This window comes from Siniperca chuatsi, linkage group LG7 (genome assembly GCF_020085105.1).
Source record: "Siniperca chuatsi isolate FFG_IHB_CAS linkage group LG7, ASM2008510v1, whole genome shotgun sequence".
Taxonomy (NCBI): Eukaryota; Metazoa; Chordata; class Actinopteri; order Centrarchiformes; family Sinipercidae; genus Siniperca; species Siniperca chuatsi.
The window spans coordinates 16,213,242-16,237,887 of record NC_058048.1 but is presented as its reverse complement, the minus strand read 5'-3'; the positions used below and the strand labels follow the sequence as shown (position 1 = coordinate 16,237,887).

The 24,646-nt window shown below is 38.7% G+C and overlaps 2 protein-coding genes across 5 annotated transcripts; one reads left to right on the top strand and one right to left on the bottom strand.

Moving 5' to 3' along the window:
• Nucleotides 1-1,601: 1,601 nt before the first annotated feature.
• Nucleotides 1,602-22,424, top strand: foxn1 (forkhead box N1). Of its 4 annotated transcripts, none has more exons than XM_044203302.1 (9): nucleotides 1,602-1,636; nucleotides 11,603-11,741; nucleotides 12,602-12,925; nucleotides 13,987-14,079; nucleotides 14,830-14,951; nucleotides 15,063-15,159; nucleotides 16,898-17,105; nucleotides 17,334-17,738; nucleotides 21,708-22,424. In XM_044203302.1, exons 1-9 carry the CDS (start codon nucleotides 1,617-1,619, stop codon nucleotides 22,025-22,027), a joined length of 1,728 nt encoding a protein of 575 aa, XP_044059237.1. In that variant the 5' UTR covers nucleotides 1,602-1,616; the 3' UTR covers nucleotides 22,028-22,424. The 4 variants fall into 4 exon arrangements, with proteins under 4 accessions (XP_044059237.1, XP_044059238.1, XP_044059239.1 ...); XM_044203303.1 differs by lacking the exon at nucleotides 1,602-1,636 and adding an exon at nucleotides 5,097-5,327 and having other exon boundaries at nucleotides 12,602-12,940; XM_044203304.1 differs by lacking the exon at nucleotides 1,602-1,636 and adding an exon at nucleotides 5,949-6,072 and having other exon boundaries at nucleotides 12,602-12,940.
• On the bottom strand, nucleotides 18,308-19,138 carry LOC122879329 (histone H2A, sperm-like). The gene is made up of 2 exons (XM_044203306.1): nucleotides 18,980-19,138; nucleotides 18,308-18,784 (listed from the first exon to the last, which is right to left on the bottom strand). The coding sequence occupies exon 2, from the start codon at nucleotides 18,775-18,777 to the stop codon at nucleotides 18,361-18,363; it is 417 nt and encodes a 138-aa protein (XP_044059241.1). The 5' UTR covers nucleotides 18,778-18,784; nucleotides 18,980-19,138; the 3' UTR covers nucleotides 18,308-18,360.
• Nucleotides 22,425-24,646: the final 2,222 nt, after the last annotated feature.

The following is a 24,646-nucleotide window of genomic DNA, read 5'->3' as shown; positions in this document are numbered from 1 at the left end:
CAGTCTGATAAGGTGTTGACAAAACACTGTATTGACCTGGACCAGTGTCCAAATATGATTTAGTTTATGTTGTATGATTTTTCTGGTTGTTAAAGAACAAAGCTGGATTCATACTGAACTTTATGGAGTCATAACCATCAACACTGCCATTAACATGTGGGGCGTGGCCATGTTCCAGCTGAATACCTTCCCCAGTTGGGCTAATGTCACCAAAACACCTTGAATATGAACACAGGAAAATGGAAATGGGGGAGAAACTGGGGGAAATGAACAATATCTGCTTATTGATCAGGATTCCACCTCTGGCGTCTGGGCTGGCAGGTCACTTAGTATTTTTATTTAAAGCTCCCCTGTTGTGCCTGATGTGCACCGCGGCCTGTCCTTCAGCGCTGATACAGATTCTTCTATGCAACTTTCAATCTTATATCCTCCCTCACATTGTGATGTTCTTCAGAAACCAGCTGGACATTCTGACTGGAAACATGGGAGCACCTTTTGTTGATGTTTTGACTAACCTGAGTCCAGTTCATTTAGAAAAATCATCTTCTGAACAGTCAACCAAGCAACAATGCTTTTAGAGTCAACTATATCATTTATATATAAGAGTAACAGTTTTTTTTCACATACAAGAATTAATGTAAAAGTCCAAAGTTAAAGCCTCCGTAGAGGACATGATATATAAAAACAAGTGTTTATGCAATCAGATGCAAGTCTGGATTGCAGTGAGAAGTATATTGTGGCAAAACTGTGATATTGTGAATTCTCACTACATCTGTAATAAACAGTGTTATACTACTGTTATGTAATAAACTAAAGTTTAACCAACATAAAAAAACACCAGTGATTTTGTTTTTTCCATTTGCATACTAATGTATCATCGTATACTATGTTATTATTATTTTGGGCAGGAACATGAAGTGTTCTTGTTATTAAAAATGACATGTGTAACCATGGTTCTCTGAGCGGAGAGACTCGGTCTCCAGCCTTCATATATGTAGGCTGAAGAGAGAGTCTTGACAAGAACAATAATCATCCCTACTTTCTTTTTCAAATTATACACACTGAACTATATGAAAATACTGTAGTCAAACTAATTAGTGTTATCCGTCAGCACCAGAATATTCATCTTCCAAGAAAATAAATCTTTGGAATAGAGAAGTCACAGGTTCAAGGGTTCACTGTAGTTTTTGACTGAGACTGTTAAATTGAATGATGGGCTCAAATCTCATTGCCATCCATAGGATTAGGACCACTGGGTCCCCAACTGATTTAAAGAGAGCTAAGAGGACAGAAGGCAAATCCCTTCAAGGGTCAATGTGGGAGACATGCAAAATGATTGAAGGTACGGGAAATCAATTATAGGAAACTGATTGAAAACATTTCATTGAACTCCTTGGCAGGGGTCCGTATATCTGCTGTATGTGAAGGCCCTGAGCAAAAAGGATTTTAAAATGGTGAAACTACAGAACACAGAGGTCAAAAGAGTAAGTAGTTAAACAAAACCATTTTTGTTTAATCTAGCGACCATTCTTCTGGTAAAGACAGAAAGACGGCATCATTCAAAGGAAAAACTCTCTCTCTCTTGGTTTTCAGTAATGGAAGTTAATGAATGTGCGATGGATGTCCATTATCTGAGGTAAGACGACATATTTATGTCATAATATCTTCTGTCTTACTTGTCTTATTTTGATTACTTTTGATCTTTCTCCAATCATAATGTAAACCAGTCCTGTCCCAGTTTGTGTTTTGTGACTTTTAAACAGATAAAAGACGTGCAAGATGTATAATTCTGCAGTACATTTTCTGCTTAAAAGCTCAGGTGGATTGTTAGTATTTGGTATACGGTTGCTGACCATGTGCAAGAACTGTTCTTAGTGAGATGTGAATCAATATGATGCATAATCATCTGCAATTATCATACCCCCTGGAAATCTTTACCACCTGTACTTAGCATTTCTGAACCTGTTTTTAAATAACCTGAATCTGTGATGAAATGGTAATTGTGAATATAACATACTGAGAACAGCTGCACATTTTATTATGAAATATCCCTGGGACAGACAAAGTAATTGCTGAATTTATATAACCTCACCCTGAAGCCAAAAAGTGAAGTATTCAGTGAGAAATCTTGCTGCCGCCGGGACTCAGGGAATATTTTCCGCTGCCCAAAAGACACTCATTAATCACTGTTTCTGATGACATAAAATATGCAATTACATTTTCCTTCTTAATCTTACACTTGTCTCTTGATTTATCAATAGATTTTATTGGAGAATCATTAGAAGTGTTGAAATGAAACTAATACAACAATTACAATTAAAAATGTACCGCGCAGTAACAAACGTGTTGCGTCCTAATTTTAGATTACTGGCACACACAGGTTATGGTTTGGGTTCATGTGAGAGCTATCACAAAGTACAGCCCTTAATAGATGATGGAAACAAAGTATTGTCATACTTCTGCACGGGTGTGGTTATCAGAAAATAATCAGCATGCTCCTAGCATGTCACAAACTGCCAGGGTAGGGTCCATGCTGCAGGATCAATACATTCTCAAAGGAAATAACACCCAAAGATATTCTTGAACTGATAAAGATTACAAGAATCTGTGATCTTTTGTGCAATACAGGTGATGAAATGATTTCATATTTATCTGCACCCATTGCCATTACATTTCTCACAGTGACAATGTCCAGTCAGGAGCTTTCAAGTATGAGTTTTGTTAAAATACATAATCTCATTGTCAGTGGTTCAATTCTGGCTGGGGACCTTTGTTGCATTCCATCCCCCTCTTTCTGCCCCTGTTTCCTTTCTGTCTTTAATGTCTGCTGTCAAAGATTCAGTTATAGAAGCTTAGTTTACAATGTATTAGGTACATCTAGCTAAAACAAATCTAATACAACAGTCCTGCAAGAAATCCTACCTTCAGGAAGGTTACACTGTTCAGTTTTTGTTGACTGTTTTAGAGAGGCGTTGAGGCTCAGACTGTCGTTTGTGGTGCTGTTGAACTGTATTGTGCTACACTGGAGGTGTCTCTAACATTTAGTCTAACCTCACTGTTGTAAATGTACTGTTGGTGTCACTCACAAAAACAAACAAACAAGTCAATGTCAAGTCTTCACTCATGTCAGGAGTTAAAGCAGTGGTTTCCAACCTGGGGGTCAGGGTCACAAGACAGATGTGAGGGGTTGTGAGACGACATGACTGTTTTATATTAATTTATATATTTTCAGACGATTATTTTCATTCTTATTGCTTGTGAATTACTGGATGGTGTTAAATCTTCAGATCCGTAAGTATTCAAATTAAACAATCTGAGAAGGAGAAATCACTCTTTGGTTGAAATGGTCACCACTTGTGGACAGTCCCAGTACAGCAACCTGTGACAAAAGGTCGCAAGCTTAATTTTACAGGGTCACAAACCAACAAAGTTAAGAAGCACTGTTTTAAAGTACCAAGATAATGGTGTTTTTGCTTTGATCAAAGTGAGGTTAGGTTGTGATCAATTCATTTCATCATCACCCAGGTCCTGGCAGCAGGTTCTACGTGCCTCTAAATGGTTATATAGTTACAATTGCTTGTGTGTTTTCATTATAGAGGTGTAGTACTTGTACTTGCCCCACTGTAAGCAGCTGGTGCTGTTTAAAAAAAAATGCCTCTCAGACAGCCTGAGTCTGCCACTGTGTATGTTTTTTTTTATCATAATCATACTCACAGTGACAACGCTAATATACTGATGTTTAGCAGGTATAATTTTCATTATATTAGTTTAGCGTGTTAGCATGCTAACATTTGATAATTACCACTAAACTCAAAGCACAGTTGAGGCTGATGTGAATGCCATTAGTTTTGCAGGCATTTATTCATATACTAAAATATTGGACTAATTAAAATTTTGATCGATGATGGTGCTAGATGAAAAGTTTAGGGAACATGAATGTTAGTATCAAATTTCATGGAAATCCATTCAATATAGTTTGCTAAAAATGTACACCAACTAGTATAACACGTACACACAACTCCACCACCACTTCTGTCACTGCAACAGGTAAAAATGACGCTACTTTTTGCATTGACATCGCAGTTGTTCAAGCACAATTATAGACTGTAAATATCATATGTATGCTGGACTTTCAAGCACGTCTGGCCACAGTCAGTGCTGTAACAGCAGGTGCTTTCCATCCTCTGTCAAAGTCAAAGCACCTGCTGTTACATGGGGTTTAGAGAAACAACATGCTTGAACATTTCATCACACAGCAGAGAGCAAAACACCAGTGTATGACTTTTTACAGTAATTACTCATCAGTCGGGTGGATCGTTAATCTATTGAAGATAGAGAAGATCCAGATAGATGAGTCAAGGCAGATGTTGAGACAGCATGTCTAAATTCCTCTTGGATGACAAGATGCTGATTTGAATATAGCAGAACATAAAGTGCATGCACAGATATGCATGAGCGATCAGCATAGCTATGTCTTCCACTGACAGCTACCTGTCACCATGTCATGATTTACTTCTTTGTTTTTGACAAGAGTTCTAGGTAGTGTATTATTCTTGAATTACACTGAAAATGGGAACTCAAATTAAGAAGCTGATATCTAAAATCGCCTATCAGGATTACTAGACTCCTGGGTTGAGTTCAGAATTTTATAAACTTTGACTTATGGTTAAAATATTGACTGGTGATGATTAGCGCTGTATAAAGAAATCCGGCTTTGTTGCTTTTAAATTATAAAAGGGTCAATGACATTTTTCTAGCTCTGCAAAACATGATGTTGCAACTGAGAACGCCCGAGCACTGGGGACAATGAGACTTTCACTAAAGTGCCCCCTGGAATCTGTTCCCACATTACACCCTGCTCAAGAACACCATCTTTGGCAGAAAGAGCCTTCAGCAGTAGCTTCGCTCTGCAGAGGCCTTGCACTGTAACATAAGCGTTTCTTCAATCTGTAATTAATCCTCTGTCATTCTGCCTCGCCCTCTCACTGAGGACAGGGTTTGTTCAAGGTATAGCTACGAGTTAAGGCTATTACTGTTTTCCTGGTTCATTGGGAGGATAGGATAGGAATCTACCTGTATTGACATACCTCTACTCCCTCTTCCTCTCTCACTTTCTCCTTCATTTCTCTACCTCCCTTACTCTTTGAGCCTCATACTGTCACTGTAAAACTTTCAGAGAGGAACTCAAGTTTAAATTTCACCAGAAAAAAGAAAATGCTTGAAAAGACGCCCCCATGGAGCATCTTAAAACGTGCGTAGGAGCTGCCTGATGGTTCTGCGATTAGTTTGACTTCACATCCTGCAGACCACAACAGCCTGATTGATGGGTATGTCCATTAGTTATGACATTAACTTCTATATTGATTGCATCCAAAACTGAAATTTCCAGATTGACTGCTTCTGTTTATCAGAGTAGGCAGTGCTTTTGGTTCAGTTTGCTCCAGATGTAACTTTGCATGTGTTCTTGCATTTAAATGCACAAATGAAGTCTGTGTTTGCTTGTGCACACGTTTGTTTGAATGCGCAACAGTTAAGTGGAACTAGATCACATTTATAGTATGACAGCCTTTGCCATGGGCGAGCTCAGAAACCAGGGCACTGCACCCGCTCTCTGCCACTGGCTGTGATCAGTAGTGTATCTTATGTCCCATTCAGACAAGTAACCATTCAGTCAGGCAAAGAAAGACTGATGGAAGGAGGAAGAGAGCGCTGCCAGCTGCCAATGACTGCACCAGTAGATCTTTTGGAACCTGTTGCAGCAGGTTTTTCTTTCTGTATATCTTATTCCTGGGCTGGCCTGGACAAGTGCCACACACACACACACACACACACACACACACACACACACACACACACACACACACACACAAACAGAATGAGGATGATATTCCGAGCTGCCAAAATCTTAAACCAGCCCATCAACCATTTCCATACATATAGACATCAATCTAATCGAAGTGCCTCACTGTCCGGGTGAAGGGTGTGCGAAGTGTATAGATCTGAGTGAGAAAATCTGACTGAAACTACAAATCCACAAAGAAGAGAGGGGGCAATATCGATAGCAAAGGTTAGGTGAGTTCATTTGACAGTTTTCCAAAATGTGAATGTTGGTGTTTATGTAAACTGCTGCAGCAATGTTGCTCTTTTTGCTTTGACATACACTTGATTACTTGATTAACACTTTTTTTTTTAAACCTCATGTTTATATAGTAACTAAGAGAGAACACAGCACTGTGTTGATACTGTTGGCACTGCAGCCTTCTCATGTCAACACTACTGACAAAACACTGTCAGTATATAATCCTGACAATTAAGATGACTAGATATACCTGTTTATGTCTTCTGATAAAGATATAAAATAATTAGCCCTACTTCTCAAACATTTGTGTAAAGTGTGTGTGCACTCTGGACCTTTCTACATTTTAGAGAAAATGTAGTAAGACATCTTTCACATCAGTTTAGAAGTTAATTGAACTTTTAAAAAAAGTAAAATTTTCTTTTGTTATGTAGCTGTTATTGACAGTATTGTATTATTGCCAGCACCAGGCTGTTTTAGATGTTCAAAAGTTGCTCCCTTTCTTTTAGTGCATTTCAAAGAAGTTGGACTATTTGTATAGTCCAATCAAAATAATGCAATATGGTAATGTGATAAAATAATTTTATGAAATGGACCCTGGTTCACAGCAAAAGTAATATCTGATAATAAGTAGGACTTATGGGACCACAGCAAAAATATTCCCAAAGAAATACGCAATGTTCATCCACCATTTTCCAGTTAATGACAGTGATTAGATTTGGTTCCAGTAAAAGAGTTTGTGCTGTACATGTGAAACCTTGTCAGTAGTACTTTCAATCATGTCTCAGTTGATAAGAAATGTCTGATGATAGATTACAAGCTGGAATTTTTTCAAATGTCTCAACCTGACATCTTAATTCCTTCAATGAAAATCTAAACAGTGTGATTAATCCTGCTGGATGTGGTCGTCTTGGAAGTTCGTTTTAATTTTTAAAACCGCACCCATGCTTAAGATCCCTGTGAAAATGCCCCAAAACCCCAGTGGTGAAAGAAGTACTCAGATCTTTCACTTAAGTAAAAGTACCAACTCCTCAATGTATAACGTCATTCATTTAAAATGTTACTTATGTAAGTACAGTACTTGAGTAAAAGTACTTAGTTACGTTCCACCACTGTGAAACACACTGCACAATATGGGCAATATTCATACACAGCGCTAGTGGTTTGGCATAGGCTTTTATTATACCATAAAGGTAAGACTGGAAATTGTAATTAAAATGCACCTACACTGGCTTGTCTACAACTTGTTGGCTTACACTTGTTACATGTATTTGTTGGCTTTCTTCCTAACCTTGGCAGTAACTTGCACTGGCTCTGTTATGTAAAAAACAAACCACATTATTTGTATATTAGGATCATGTTACTGCACGAGATGAGAGAATAATGGCGGCACACGGCGTGAGTTTTTTTTTTGTCCTGTAGGGGCTCTTTACATACTGAAGAATGGAGCATCTGTTCAGCATCACTTAAATCAAAATATGCTTATCTTCTACATAATGTGCAGACAAAAACTTTGTAGGGTTCGACCAACGTCAATGTTTAAGACACAGACAGACTGTTTTTCCTAAAGCTACTGATAACCGATATTTTGTGCCAACAGTCAATAACTTTATAATTTACAAAAAACAAGAATAGATGATTAGAGTCAATAAAATACTGCATGTTTGAAGAATAACATTGGGCAAAGATTGAAAATGCTAAGTACAGGTTCCCCTAAGATTTCCTAAAGTAGTTTATTTAAAGATATTATTTGACAGATCCAAACATGTATTGAGGTTTTTGAAGTAATATATGTTTCAAATGCAGTACTGGAATTAATATGCAGATTCAAGATCCTGCATTCAAAATGTTCCTTAAGTAAAAGTATAATCAGCAAAATGAACTTATGTATCAAAGGTAAGAGTACCAATTAGCCAGCAGAACAGCCCCTGTCAGTGTTACATTTTCATATAGTATATTGTTTAGTTATTATTACTGATACATTTACATGTGAGCAGCAGTTTACTGCTGTAGCTGGGGCTAATTTTAATTACTTTATATACTGCTGGGTAGTTTTATCTATAACAGTGCATCAAAATTTATTATCACATGTTTGTATGTATGTAAAATCTTCCCATGAAGTGAGTAGCAGAGGTGGATTGTAACATTAACTCAAGTACTGTACTTAAGTACAAATTTGAGGTATTTGTACTTTACTTGAGTCTTTTCTTTTCATGCCACTTTCTACTTCTAGTCCACTATCAGTTATTATTGTACTTTTTACTGCACTAGTTATCTGACAGCTTTAGTTATTAGTTACACATTTTTGCATACAAAACATATGAAATGCTTATTAAATATGTTTTGTTATAAATTAAACAGTACATACAAGTGCAGCTGAAATGATTAGTTGATTAATCAATTAGTCAATTAACAGGAGATTAATTGGCAACTATTTTGATAATTGTCCAAAAAGTCATTTTTCATGCAAAAACATTTCATGGTTCCAGTTTTTGAAATGTGAGGATTTGCTGCTATTCTTTATAATCATTTCAACCTTTTTAATTTATTTTTTTTTAATAATTTTAGGTTTGGTTGGACAAAACAAGCATTCTGAAGGTGTCACTTTGGGCTCTGGGCAATTGTGATGGCATTTCTCACTATTTTCAGAATTTTCATAAACCAAACAATCAACTGATTAATGGAGAAAATAATCTGCAGATTAATCCATAATGAAAATAATCATTAGTTGCAGTGTAGTACAAGTACAAGTAACTCCAAATTGTAATTAAATGTACATACTTACATTTCACCACTGCAAGAATACATAATCAGTCATTCTCGTTTCAATAAAACATTGCATGAAAGTGGAAAAAGGAGATGTTTATAGTTCATTAGTCATGTCAGTTCAAGAATGCAGGATAGCCATTTCTCAAGGCTGCGAAAAACTGCGAACAGAAACCAGCCAAGATCAAACAGAGAGAATAAGATCAAAGGAAAATTACCAATACTAAATAAGCTATATTGTTTCAACAGTTATGGATGTTGTCATAAACATCTTATAAGAGTGGCTTTAAATGTGCTGTCTACTCTGAAAACGTTCTGTAGAAATACACTTAACTTATTCACTTACTTGAAAGACGATTCATTTGTAAAACATTTTGGCTGAAGTTACAGAGAGAACCACTCCTAAGATTTTTATTGTCAGTAACATCTCACAGTTACTGGGAAATGTCAAGTGGGCACGACTTACTACCCTGTCAACACATGATCAAGGGCAGCAGCGTTGATGATTCATTTTCAGAAATAGTCTCTACACTATATATGGCAACAAATACAAATGATGAAATATAAGGATACAAAAGGAAGTTTTTCCTTGCCATCCTTTAAAAACAGATCAGTTTCTGATCCTAATACACATACATTGTCTCTATTGATCCTCACAGTTAAACCATTTACTTCTTTTTTGCTCACACACCATCTGTACTGGCCCCAGTTTGTGGTTCTCATGTATTAACATTACATTTGAGCATCAGATTTCCTGAAAAATAAATACCCGGAGATCTTTGAAAAACCAAAAAGTTTTACAACACTTACCACTTTTTCTGAAGGTATTTCCAGAAGACTCTTCTAACCATCTGGATGAAAAAAATATTCAGTCTGCTGCACAAATGATACAAATTTTAATCAGTTTTTTAAGTTACAACTGTATTTCCTGTATCCAGGTGGCATGAAATGACATATGTACTTGCTCTTCATGTATATGTAATTGAATAAGGATAAACTTCATTTCTGGCTATCATCTTTGTTTGTATTAGGATAAAGAGGCACAACTTGCAAAACAGATTAAAAATCTTTTTTATTGTGCAGCACACGGAATATGTTTTAATCCAGATGGTCTCCAGAGTCTCTGAGGATTCTGGAAATACCTTCAGAAATGCAGTAAATGTTGTTAAAGATCGCTGGGTAATTATTTTTTGGATGCTTAGCACACAAACTGGGGCTACGTCTGAACAGTACATGTGCATCCATGGGTCATCTCAGAGACTAGAACAGCCAAAAAGATTTGTTCACTGCTCAGTTTCTTTTAATGGTCTTAATGATGAGAATGTGACACACACACACACACACACTATCTCCACTGCTGAAATTTCTACTTCTCTTGCTGTAAGTGCATCCGTTCTGGCTGGTGGCAGCGTGTCTGTCAAGCAGATGAGAGGATTTGTTGCCACAGTGGTGAAAAGGCAATCTCTTAACTTTCACCTTGACACTTTAGCCTCCTTTGATCTGAACAGAAAGAGTTACGATTGCTACTCTCTCTCTCTCTCTCTCTCTCTCTCTCTCTCTCTCTCTCTCTCTCACTCTCTCTCACACACACATACAGGAGAGATTGCTCTTTCTGCCTCAGCATTATTTGGCTTTACGTGACCTAACAGCCATGGTTTGTTGGCAGTTTTAATGAGCTTGGTCTATGTTGGTGTTGAGGTTACCTTTACTGGAACCTGGGCCACGTGTCTCTCACCTCCACTGGGATCAGATAACACTTCTTTACACTCAGCCGGATAAACCCCATGCCCCTTGAACATCCTTTAATGTCAAACTTTGGTGTTTTAATAAACTGTCACTGAAAATGAACTCAGCTGTTCCCATGCCTGCATTTATGCTGTCAGAGGACACAATATAGTGTATCTTGCAGATTTAAAGAAGAGTAATGACTCTGTAGATTTGATCTCAATGGATCAGTGACAAGAAGTGCTTTGTCAACACACTTAGGAAATGCTTCCTATCATGTGCCAACAACAATATAAATCAAAAGTGGAATAAAAAAAAAGAGGTTTTTTGCATTTTCCTCTCTTATCTGATTCCACAATTTAAAGGAATAGTCTGGCATTTTGGGAAAAACACCTATTTTCTTTCTTGCTGAGTGTTAGATGATAAGATAGATACCACTCTCTAATGTCTCTATGGTAAATATGGAGCTGGAGCCAGCAGCCAGTTACCTTAGCTTAGCATAAAGACTGGAAACAGCTAGCCTGGCTCTGTTCAAACGTAACAAAATCTGCCTACCAGCACCTCTAAAGCTCACTAATTAACACCAAGAACAATTAACAGGCAGATATTTCTACCTTTGCACAGAGCCAGGCTAACCGTATGTTTCCCCGTGTTTCCAATCTTTATGCTAAGCTAACCAGCTGCTGGTGATAGTTTCATATTTACCATACAGACATGAGAGTGGTATCAATCTTCTCATCCAACTCTCTGCAAGAAAGCCAACAAGTGCATTTCCCAAAATGTCAAACTATTTCTTAAACAGCTTTGTGTGACCTATAATTTTAATTGATGCAGTTGACAATTCTAATAACTGAAACATGTCATCCATCTCCAATTATGCAGACCCCTGTTAGGCCAATCTGTAAGATCATCATCTCATCATCTGCCTGAGTTTGATCAAAATTGGGCCAGAAAATGCCACTGACTAAGATAGATAGATGACAGTTTATCTTTCTGCCGTCTCAAATTTAGCCTGTTATTTCAATCTCTTCACAGGAGTAGATTTTGGTGCAGAATGTCAGATGCCCCGCCATTTTACCCCAGCAGTGGCAAGTCTCAAACATCAACCCCTCAGGCCAGCCTTCACACCTGTGAGCCCTGTGGGACCTCCTGCCAGCAGATGGCAGAATCACAGGTACTGAGCTGCCTCAGGCCTGTTGTCTGTTTTAACCCAAAACAGCATCTTCTTTGTAACACTGGAAACAGAAAATCAGTTCTGACTCTGCTTTGAGTCACACCTAGTTGTTGCCTGCACTCTAGTATGTACAGTACAGACTTTGGTTTTAAAAATGAATGGGGTGTTTGTGAATTAAATTGAATGTACATGGACAAATTGCCTTTGCTTTCCATGGCCTGAGAAGACTGATCCTACTCTCATGTTTGTACGGTCAATATGAAGATACAAGCAGCAGCCAGTTAGCTTAGCTTAGCATAAAGACTGGAAACAAGGGGAAACATACAGATTGCCTGGCTCTGTCCAAATGTAGAAAAAAAATCTGTCTACCAGCACTAAAGCTCAATATTAACATGGTATATCTTGTTTGTTTAATCTGTACAAAAACTGAAGTTGAATGGGGGGTTATGTGCTGGACTGACTTGTGCTAGTAGACAGATTTTTTTTTAACCTTTGAACAGAGCCAGGCTAGCCTTTTCCCCTTGTTTCCAGTCTTTATGCTAAACTAAGCTTAACCAGCTGCTGGCTGTAGCATCTTAGCGAATAAATCTCACAATGTCCCAAAACTACTCCTTTAGCCTATCAGAAGTACTGCATATCACAATAAAATAAAAAGCATGTGTTCTCCTGCCCCAGAAATAAAGGTTTTATAATTATAAGTAATAAGTATGTAGGCCTACATATGTGAACATGAAAGGCTGAGACAGTTCTTTATTTGCTATGGGAGAGGAGGTTTTAATGGCCTCAGGGGATTCTCAGTAGACAATTGTAATTTACATCTTTAATGATTTGTATCCTCTGTGATGATGATCACACCACAGAGTAAAGAGGGCAGGGACATCTGCTTCACCCAGCAAGGGAGCAACACCTTCAGCTTGAGGACTGCAGCTGTGAACAGGAGGCACAGCACTGATGGGACCATCTGTTCAGGGTCAGGATCAGCACCAGGACGAGGCCCCATTGATTCTGACCGTTTCCATCCGTACCGTCGACAGTTCAGCGATGGAGCAGTGATGGCTGTAGGTTGTCTCCAACAGTGCTCGTCTTCCTTCAGCTGTCTGCAGGAGGTGTGCGGCCCTGACACTCATTCACACAGCTCAAGCGACGAGGCACCAACATGGGACCAGTACAATGGCAGCGTTCAGGTTTCTAGACTTATGGTACACTCATTTCATCTTCACCTTTCATTTCAGTCGAGGCTTTGTGCAATCCAAAACAACATGTTGATATCGGTTTACTAGAAAGAAAGGGAGTGAATAAACAGAGTGGATGACCAGAAATGTGTAAAACACTTTGTTCCTCACGTTAGGACTACTACACAGACACACACGTCTGCACACACTGCACACAAGCACAGAGAGAATAAGATCAAAGGAAACACACAAGCATTTAATTGGTGTTCAGTCATTACAAACATAGGAGAATTAATTTGAATGCAAATGTTAAAGCAGTAATTTTATTTATTTTAACGATAACAATGAGTCAAATGTGGAAACAATATGACAATGTGAAAGGGATCGCTCATAGTGATAAACCTGATAAACTGAAGCTGAAGCTCCCCTCGGCTTTACAGGGATTTATAGCAAGTTTCAGCTCATTGTTTAGCTGTCCAGCCTGCAACTTTACTGTTTTGGTTCACTCTCACCGCTCTCATAGCGTCATTTTCAGCTGCAGCAGGCAGCTGTTTTCGAAGAAAAAGCTCTAAAAACCAAATGTACAAGACCTGCTCAGCACCAAACAGCAGACAGACACAGTTAGAGGCTAGCTGTTGAACATAGTGGAGCATTTAGCAGCTAAAGACCCAGACATTTCCTTCAGGTGGTGGTAGAGTCCAAAAACAGAGCTAAAAGAGGGTGAATATTGGACTTATATTTATCAGGTGGCAACAAACACATCTAAAAATGTATGCTAGTGTCGCTCAGTAGCTGCTGGATGTGTAAATAGGCAACTGTTTGCTCACCATATCAACTTAAAAGGTGAATACATCAATGTTGTGTTCACAACTTGTTTTCGTTGCCCCCAAGTGGCCAAAAAAATAAATAAATCAGTTGTTGCAGGTTTAAAGGTGTCAAATTATGCCACAAAGTTAATTTTAGGCAAAAAATGTATTAATTACATAAAAAAACACATTGTGCTACACTATTGCACAAGCATAATACAGTCTAGATGGCTTCTCTGAACAATTTTCTTTTTCTCATATTTGCAGAGTTTGCACCCAGAACTGCCTGTACCAGCAGAGCCCTCCTGCTTCCTGACTCAAAGCTATCCATCCTACAGCTCATCGATCCCTCTACAACAGGTGAGTGAGTGTGTTTGTTGAGCCAAAGAGGAATGCTACTGGATGGATAGGATGTACTGTATGTGATGATTAATAAAAGAGTGAGTGGGTTACCTTTACGATTTCAGGGTATCACAATAATCTATACGAGCCAACGTAGAAAAGGTTTCAGTCGTAGTCATCTGGACACTGTTTTCAGAATCAAGACATTTTGGCTCCCATCCGGAAGTCATTCTCAATTGTGAAAATGGTCTGAGAACTCAAGAGAATCTAAGCTACTCTGTGTTGCTTAGGCCCTGCCCTCAGGAAGGAGTCTTCCTGAGTGTCTGCTGTTTACCCTGCCTAGTTTCACCTGAAACTGACCTTCTTTTGTTTCCATGATGGCCCAGTAATCAGGCCTATTGTTTTCTGGGAGCTGAAACGTCTTGATTCTGAAAACAGTGTCCAGATGACTACGACTGAAACCTTTTCTACGATGGAACACTCCTGGACGAATGAGGGACTACACCGTCCTATACGAGCCAAGATAATGCTGGTTTGTTTCAAACCTGACCTAGTCGAGATTTTGACATTAGCAGGAAAGGATGGTTGTCCTAAACTATTGGACACGAGTCAATGAAAGTTTTATCATAGCAATGTATGGATCAATACATATGACTCAGCCAAAGCAAAAGAAAGAAAAGGGCATGAATAGCTGCTTTGAATGACACATCTGTCTTTTTATTGGTTTTCAGGTCAAGATTTTTGTGTGTGTGTGTGTTTCCTCTACAGGTCTCTCCTAGACTGTACCCTAATAATGACCAGTCCAACAGCTCAAAATATTCTCTCTCCACTCAATCACACCAGGAGTGCACCACCCAGCCCCTCTTCCCCAAGCCCATTTACTCATACAGGTAAAATTACATCACATCTCACCATATTTTTGCCAACATTTGTATTTGTGCTTTGTTTGCACCAAACCTAACATAAATAAAATGCTAATATTAAAATGTTTGTCACTGCAGCATCTTGATCTTCATGGCTCTGAAGAACAGTAAAACAGGAAGGTTGCCAGTCAGTGAGATCTACAGCTTCATGACTGAACACTTCCCCTATTTCAAGGTATCATAAATCATGTTTTCTGTATCACATACTGAATTTAACCCACAGAAAAAACCTCAGGCTCATCAGTGGCACAAGCAGGCCTGGTTGAGAAGTGCAACACTTTAACAACCCTGTAATCTCAGTTCATATTGTCAGATGTTTGCAATACTATAATTAGTTCACAAAACTTGTGGATTTCGATTTTTCTGCTGGAGTTTCACCTTTACAAAGGCCTGATCTCTAAAGTCAGCTTTAGCTGGTCATAGCATTGACAGCATGTTTCTGGAGATGTTATGGCTCTGATTTCTTCTGCTCCTAGTTAAGGTAAATCCTTGTAGGTGCAGATGGATGCAGTAACCTTTGAGCTGGAGTCATGTTTTAGCATAGGGATGATGGAAACTGACCACCCATTCAGTTTTAAAGTTGTTTTCCAATTAGATGACTTATTTGAGCATTTTGTTTTGATTTATTGCTCTTTTTCTCAGTCCTGAAAAACAGCAGTATGCTACACCTGCAGCTACAGTAGGTGGCACTGGACCAGCTGGGTAGTAACCTGTTGAGGCATGAGGCTGCCATGGAGAGTCAAATGAGTAGATGTTTTGTATCTGTGTGTGTGTATGTAGGAAGTGTGTGAGGATATTGCAGGGACCGAAGTGATACCATAATTATATTGCTGAAAAGGTACTTGGTAGATTTGAACACGTTATAAATTCATGCCCATGTGCTTTAATACTGATTAAATTAGCCAGCTGCAGTGTTCACCCTCTGTTTGGGTTGTCACAAATACTGTACATTTTCCAAAGGATTTCAGGTATACAAATCAAAGAAGTTCAGACTCACCTCTGGAAAGAGCTCAAAGACTCACTGCCATTCATATTCAAGAAGGCGCTTTAAAGATGGCTGCATTCCAAACAGCTGCCTGTCACATAAAACACAGGCTGCAGGGCCAGAAAATACATGAGGCAGATGATAAGCGATACACCAAGGAAAGTCAAAGTACTTTTTAGAGATACATCTAAATACTTTATGAATATTGTCAAGTATCTTTGAGTTCATTTCAGTTCAGTGGACACCTGCTGTGGCATGCAGATATCAAACATTGCAGATGGTGGAAAAATGAATACATGTTTTAAAATTCCCTCCAGCGAGGGGCTGGTGTCTGTATATGAATTTCAGTGAATTTGTAACAACACTCAGGCAGTGGTTGAGGGCAGATGTCTTTACTGAACATGAAGAGAGTTCATTCCAAGATAGGACAAAATAGGGCATGATTCATATTTTAAAAGTGTGAAACAAATACAAAAATTTTTAGCCCTTCCATGAAACTGTAATGGTTAATTTTTAGCCACACTAGCAGTGTAGCACCAGGGATGCTAATGTTGGTCGGTCCAGAACTTTACTTTTCACTTTCTAAAAGAACTCAACAGCATGCTTTGAGCTGAAGAAATTTGTTGATTAATTATTTAGTCGATCGACATAAAGTAACTTAGCTACTATTTTCACAATCAATTCATTATTTCAATAATTTTTCAATAAAAAATGCAACCATTTATTGGTTCCAGCTTCTCAAATGTGAGGATTGACGATTGGTCGGTAAAAAAACAAGCTATTTATAGACATCTCTGGGAGATTGTATATTACATTTTTCTGACATTTTACATAGAAAATGATATGAAGTGTCCTGGTAGTCCAGTGGTTAAGACGCATACGCAGCAGCCCTGTTCTTCTGCATCTATCCAACCCTCTCTGTTTTCAGACAGCTCCTGATGGATGGAAGAACTCTGTGCGCCACAATCTCTCCCTGAACAAGTGCTTTGTGAAGGTGGAGAACAAAAATGGGAACTCGTCCCGTAAAGGCTGCCTGTGGGCTCTCAATCCAGCCAAGGTGGAGAAAATGCAGGAGGAGCTGCACAAGTGGCGTCGCAAGGACCCCGTCACTGTTCGCAGGAGCATGGCGAGGCCAGGTGGGTCCCCTAAATGTATTGGAAGATGTCAGTACCAAAGGACAGAACAATAAGCAAATCGGAAAATAAAGTTTTTCAGAAGATTGATTTTACCATTACAATAAAAGATTAAAGGCATACAGTAGACATTTGACCTTTTGATCAGTTTTTGCTTATCTGACCTATACTTTTAATGTATCAAAGCTGGATGGTAATTTTAGTACATCTTATTTGACATTTTTTCTACAGAAGACCTTGATCGTTTACTGGGAGAGAGACCGGACAAGCTCAGGTCTTTGCCACCTTACACCAACCCAGTTTTGTTATCCAGAGTGGCCTCTGTCTACGGCACCACCTCATCATCTTGCACCCCAGCCCAGCTTCAGACACCCTGCCTATCCATTCAGCGTCCACAGTATGCAAATATTCAACCTCAGCAGCCCTGCTACCGTCCCCCCACTGCTGCTGCTCACCCCAGCAACTCATTTGCCCTGAACTCACCCATGGCTGGTAAGATGCCACCTGTTTACAATGCCGCCCTGCAGGCTGAGATCAGTATTGGCCCCAGGATGATGCAGGATTTTCTGTTGGAGGGAGATGCCAGTTATGACGTCGACACGCTCAACCCCAGTCTGACTGACCTGCAGCTGCAAGGTACGAGAGTCAGAGACAGTGTGTTCAACTTCTTCCAATATTCACTATAGATAAATCGGGCATGGCTGATATTAAAATCAAGGAGATTAGCTGACAAGATAGCACACATAATGGTAGAAATGCAAAAGTTAGATAATTTAGAAACAGGAAACAGTGTCTCAGTTACATAATTTGTCCACCACGGAGCACTGACAAGTGTGTTTCTCCCCCAACTGTGAAATGTCCTTAGTACTAATTCTTTAATAACCAAGTTTAATTGCTTAAGACATCTACGTAGTGTTGAGGCTAGGCTGTTGAACAGACAAAATGTAGAACTGAAGTCTCAACCTGTACACATTAGTCACAGGAGCAAGACCAGTGAGATAGTAAGACTTGAGGGACAGGCAATAAAATTAAGCTACGTTAGTTTTTAGTTACTTTATATTTCTCAAAAAGCATAGTTTCCTTGGTCACACAAGTAGGAAATTAAGCACATTTCAAGCTGCCACCAAAATACATGTGGGTCCCTAGAAGTAAAGCAGTTTCCCCTAGATTGCTTCCCTTGCTCAACAAGTAATAAGAAAAGTGCATTTAAAAAACAAAATTTTTAATGTGATAATTTGCAAAACTCATACATTCACAATTAAAACTCTTGAGACTGAACGTCTTTAGCAGAATTGTCATCTTTAGGTGCCTTTGTCTTCTTGGGGAGAAGGCTTGCCTGGATGTTTGGGATGACACCACCCTCCGAGATCGTGACCCCTGCCAGCAGTTTGTTGAGCTCTTCATCATTTTTCACTGCCAGTAAGATGTGGCGAGGAGCGATGCGTTGTTTCTTGTTGTCATGGCTGGCGTTTCCTGCCAGCTCCAGGATCTCAGCTGTGAGGTACTCCAGGACGGCTGCGAGGTACACTGCAGCGCCGTTGCCAATTCGCTCAGCGTAGCTGCCTTTCCTCAGCAGCCTGTGGATGCGGCCCACTGGGAAAGTGATCCCTGCTTTGGAAGACCGGGATTTTGAAGATTGGGGTTTGGGCACAACTTTCTTCCCACGGCCAGACATCTTTAATCTGATTTGAGAGAAATTAATCCAGATTACAGTAACCACCACACTACAGACTCTGGCGACATAAGGTTAAATGGCTTTAAGAGCAGCCTCTTAGAACATGTTTAAACATGAGAGCCAACACCATATAACAGACAACTTAACAAATAAACTCATTTCTCTTGAGGCAGAGCCACAGCAAACATTAATGACTACTCACCAGTATTCTACACCTTCTTCAAGTTGACACAGCAGCTACACACTGAAACCTAGACTACTGCTTTTATATGAGTCACTCATTTGTTGATTGCTGACACCTGGCTCCTCTGCTGTATGGAGTTACCCTGAACACCTACATCTAACAACGTTATAGACTGTTTGATATCTCTCACATACATTGTACCAAGTGACACGGCAAGTGGAGACTTTTGTTTCTTGATGCAAAAGGAGTAAATTGTGCTTTTCTGCAGAGGCAACATTTTCCTCGTGGAGAAGTCTGATTAGCCAATTTACCAAACACCTGTGTGAGCTAGGCAGCCTGAAGGTTGTGAGGGAGGAATCACAATAAGTGCACAAGAAGTACCACTTGTAACTCTTAGATTTGTACACTGAGTGGCAGCGGGATTAGCTGAACGTGCTGATATATGTGTACATAGTGTTTAAAGTAGCGGAGACACTCTAATTTACAAAAGGCAAAGTAAAGAGAGATTTCATCTTAAGTTTCAATGGCAGTGAATGAGATTTTGACAGTGCAACCTCCCAGTCAATCAGGGATTAGAGCCCCAAAATTGTAACTGGTAATTTGAGCAAAACTTTGTATATATAATAGGCAGTGGTGATATGTAACGGAGAACATCATGTACCATCATGTACTGCACTTGAGCATTTCCATTTTATGCTACTTCCACTTCACTACATGTCAGAGGCACTTTTACATTTGATACTTAATGAATATTTTCTGTTTGTTTACTTAAGTATAATATATGTGTGAAGAAAAGAAAACTATTGGACTGACATGTGCACAGTTATTCAAATCTAAAATAAAACATAGTGACTATATTAGTGAAAAGTCATTTTTAGGTCTGAAAGTATTTCGCATGCACAGTGTGGGTCACATGTCTATTTGACGTAGCTTACAGTGAGCATATCTTCTTTACTAATGGTGTCTACCTCTGGAGAAAAGTGTACTGTACTTTAATATTTACTCCTGAACTCTACCTCCCTCACCGTGTAAACACCTTAATAAAATATTTTGTTTATGCTCTCCAATACTCCTTTGAGCAGTGATGGAGGAAGTAATCCGATTCTTTACTTAAGTAAAAGCAGCAATACTGCAAGTATACTTACAAGTCCTGCATTGAAAATGTCACTAAAGTAAATATTATTGGCAAAATGTACTTAAAGTATCAAGTAAAAGTGCTCATAATGCAAATAAAATAGCTCCTGTGAGTGTTATACTATTATCGTATATTAATGGATTATTATTACTGATGCATTCATTTTAAAGTAGCATTTTTCAGTTGTAGCTGGTTGAAGAGCTTGTTTTAACTACTTACTTTATACTGTTTTGGGGTTTAATCTGCAAAAATACATTATAGTTTATAAATAATAATGTTTTATGTAAAGTCTCTACAGTAACTTGTAGCTAAAGCTGTCAGATAAATGTAGTGGAGTAGAACTATAAAGTAGCATAAAATGGTACCTTAAGTACAGTACCTCAAATTTGTACTTAAGCACAGTACTTAATATGTAAATGAGTAAATGTACTTAGTTACTTTTCACCACTACCCTTGAGAAACACATGTATCTGGGCATACTGCTTATAAAACATATTAAACATTAACAATGGCAATCAAATTGAGTACTTGCTATAAGACATGTCATCTTTTCCATTTGTTGTATTTGATCTCATCATCTAAATGTGCTGAAAAAAAAATCAACAGCAGGTGGCAGCACAGACCTCAGATTTAACTCTGTAGCCTGTTGCAGTTTGTCTTTGATCACTTACTCTCAGTGATGGAGCACTTATAAAACCACACTTAGAGGTGTCATGATCCTTCACTTTATGATTAGGTGCTGGACTGTGTCTGTCTCCCCGAGTCCCTGATGTGCTTACTAACTAACTGCTTGAGGGGGGTGATGACTCATCTCCTACCTCTGTGTACAACTCAGTATCAAGTGTTTTATTACAGCGCACTCAGAAACAGACAAGATAAATGGAGATTATTCATGTTTCAAGGTCTCAAAGGCAACTCAACATGACTAGTAACCTAAACTTGGTAGCCCATGTTTTTATACCAGTATTTTTTTTTGTGTCAATTTTTTGTGTCGATATCTCATTTTAGAGGTGAAACACTGATTAAACTAAGCATCAAAGTTTGTTCTTCATCTTGGAAATACAGAAGTTTGACAAAATAATGTACCAGACCCCTGTCACTGGCACGTCTAAATGTACCATAGCTATTACTAATGCTATGAATTATGCCTGTGTTTTGCAAGTACGAATGTCCGTGGTGAAAAAGGTATTTTGGTAAGCTGAACATGCATGTTGGCATGTTACCCGCAACCTGTGGTGAAAAGCAGGTGGGACAGGAAATAGTAATGTGAGCAGGGTTGCAAGCATGCCGTGAGCTACTTAGGCCAGCTTACATTAGTGTTCTCTTATACGTAAATGATGCATGTTTTTCACAGCAGACATTTTGACTTGTCATAGTAGGAAAAGGCAGAGGTGTTACAAATGACATTAACGATGGCTCTGTTCCGTTCAAGTGTCCCAGTGAGTCATGACCTCATTACAGTGTGACTTTGAGCCAGCATGTCTCCTCCAATTCTTCAGTAAAAGAAGAGCTGAATTCCTGTGTGATTGCAGCAAGCATTATTGTTTACTGCTGAACAATGACTGGTGGTGCTTTCCCACAATACACCTGATATTTCTTCATTTTTCTCAGGTAACTTGTGGGAGGAGTTAAGGGAGGACAGCCTGGTATCTGATCCACAAGTCACCACCACAACCCCGTTCACTACCTGTGCCCTGCAGGACCACCACGTCCAGACCAGCTGCCTGCAGGTCTCGTCTCCCGTCATTCAAACGCCAGAGGTGACTGCTGTCGGTCGACGAAAAGCAGAGTATGAGGACGAAAACACAGGCAGTGGACGAAACTTAGAGCAGCATGGCTGTTTGAATGGACTGCATCCTGTGGTTTATTCAGGGGTGGAGAGTCTGGCTGGGTATCTGACCTCCTGTACCACATCCATTTCCTTAATGTAAAGACCTGACTGTTCAGGCTGTTTCACACTCTCTGACCATTCATGTGCTATATTAACCTAAATGGGGAACATTGTTTCAGGCAGCTTCATGCCACAGTATTAGCTTGGTGGTTATTTAACCCATCAAATCCTCTGTTTACCACTGTGTGACAGACTCTGGAGCGACTAGTTATAAAGATATGTCTGCATTCACTGTCACCAACAAGTAAAAAATAAGAGCTCTTGTTGTATCTTTTTTGTCTGTTTCAATACACATTTCTTTCCCCCAATTTTTTATTTGTAAGAGCTTCTGCTATATGGCGAATTAGCAAATGATAGTAAACAGGAAACAGTGTCTCAGTTAGTAAATACGGAAACACTTGATAAATTAAAACTGGAATTAAATTCCTTATTGAAAACTCTATTGTTACATTTATTTGTGAATTTAGCTATGCATTTACCTTTTACACACTGTATTCTCACATTGATTTTCCAAATTTCACATTATTGTTGTATTAATTCATGTATTTTTAAGTGATTCTAAAAAAATGTCGATTGTTTTATTTTGTCCTTTGTGAATCAATTTTCAAATTCAGTTTCAATGTATCTATTTCCCAGAGTTTAGTTCCTCCATATTAGAGTTTAAAAAACATAAACACACGTAAATTGTTAGAGGATTTCCTCTGCTTAAGCATCTTATCATGACCTGGCTGCAACCTGGAACAAATGTACAGTTGCCTGGATTATCATGCCATAGTATATGAACTGATTATATTCACCCTTTTAATGTTTTGATAACTTTGTTTTTGATCTATTGTCCCCCATGTGGATCTAAAAGGAGTCTGTTACCTGACACACAGTTAGTAAATGCTTTTCAGTTGTGGCTGGTTTTCCAACTAACTAACAAACCAGCTGTAACTGCAGTCAACATGTCAGTCTCTGAATAGATGGCAGAAAATAACACTCAAAAAGCAGTTATTTTGATGCTTAAAGTGGCTATAATTGATAATTTTATAATAACAATCTATCAAATGACAATGTGAAAACAATGTGACTATATCACCTGAACCTGCAGCTCTTCTTGGCTTTATGGAGCTTTATAGCAAGTTTCAGCTCATTGTTTAGCTGTCCGGCCTGCAACTTTACTGTTTTGGTTCACTCTCACCGCTCTCCTAGCGTTGTTTTCGGCTGCAGCAGGCAGCTATTTTCAGAGAAAAAGCTCTAAAAACTCACTGTACACTACCTGCTCAGCACCAAACAGCAGACAGACACAGTTAGTGACTAGCTGTTGAACAATGTGGAGCATTTAGCAGCTAAAGAGGCACATATTTCCCTCAGGAGGTTTTAGAGACCAAAAACAGCGCTAAAAGAGTGAATATTGGACATATATTTACCAAGTGGACATAAATCCAAAATGAATGCTACTGTTGCTCTGTAACTGCTCGATGTGTAAATAAGCAACTGTTTGATAACAAGTTCGCCATATCAACTTAAAGGTCCAGTGTGTAGGATTTAGTGGCATCTAGCAGTGAAATTGTAGTTTGCAACCATTTGAATACCATTCGCATCACCCTCCCCTTCCAAGCGTGTGGGATAAACTACGGTGGCTGCGGGGAAAAAAAGCGAAAGGCTCAATCTAGAGCCAGGGTTTGGTTTGTCTGTTCTGGGCTACTGTATGGCGGCACAACATGGCGACCTCCATGGAAGGGGACCCACTCCCTTTGTAGATAAAAACAGCTTATGCTAAGGTAACAAAAAACCCAAAACGATTCTTATTTTCAGGTGATTATATACTAATGAAAACATACTTATAAATAATATATTCCCTTTCTGCTAATAGCTCCTTCTAAATGTTACACACTGGACCTTTAATGTCGATGTTGTACTCACAACTTGTTTCTGCTGCCCCCAAGTTGCCAAAAAAAAAATCTTATTGCAGGTTTGAACGTCTCATTGAATATGTTTAATATAATAAAATATTATTTGCGTTAAAAACAAACCTGTGAGATAGTGTATGGTATATATTCATTGGCTCCACTGTGATACGGGCTCAGCATAAGAAAAGTTTTGTTTACACTGATGTCTAATAATGCTTGCCTGATGGATGATGATAGGTGGTGTCATGGCAACAGTGCAGTGAGACTGTTGTCACAGAAGATGGCAGCAAAGACACATTGTGACCTGCAGCTTGCTCCATATGAGGAGTTATCTTCTGATGTAACAGTCACATCTTTTACCTTCTGTTCGTATTTTAGTACTTATGTTTTCTACATTAAGTAGCCTGACAAACATGAGGAAAAATACAATATAGACCACCTACAAACTTTATATAACAGGTATTATTTTAGCACTTTGGGTTACCTAGTTTCAACAATGACTGTTTATGTATAAGTATTCTCATAAACTGATCAAGGAGTTTAATTTTTAAATAAATATGAAAAATTTCCCTGTGGCTCAATAATGTGTTTTCCTTATTGTTACTTCACTGTGCAGGATTATGTAAGTGGCAAAGTTTGTCTGTGCTCACCTTAAATCTGAGTTTAAGACCAACAAGCATGATTTTGTTTTTAGTGAAATAGGAGACATCTTGTGTCCAGTAGCTTAACTTTAAAGAATGAACAATATTTGCATAAATTCTGGA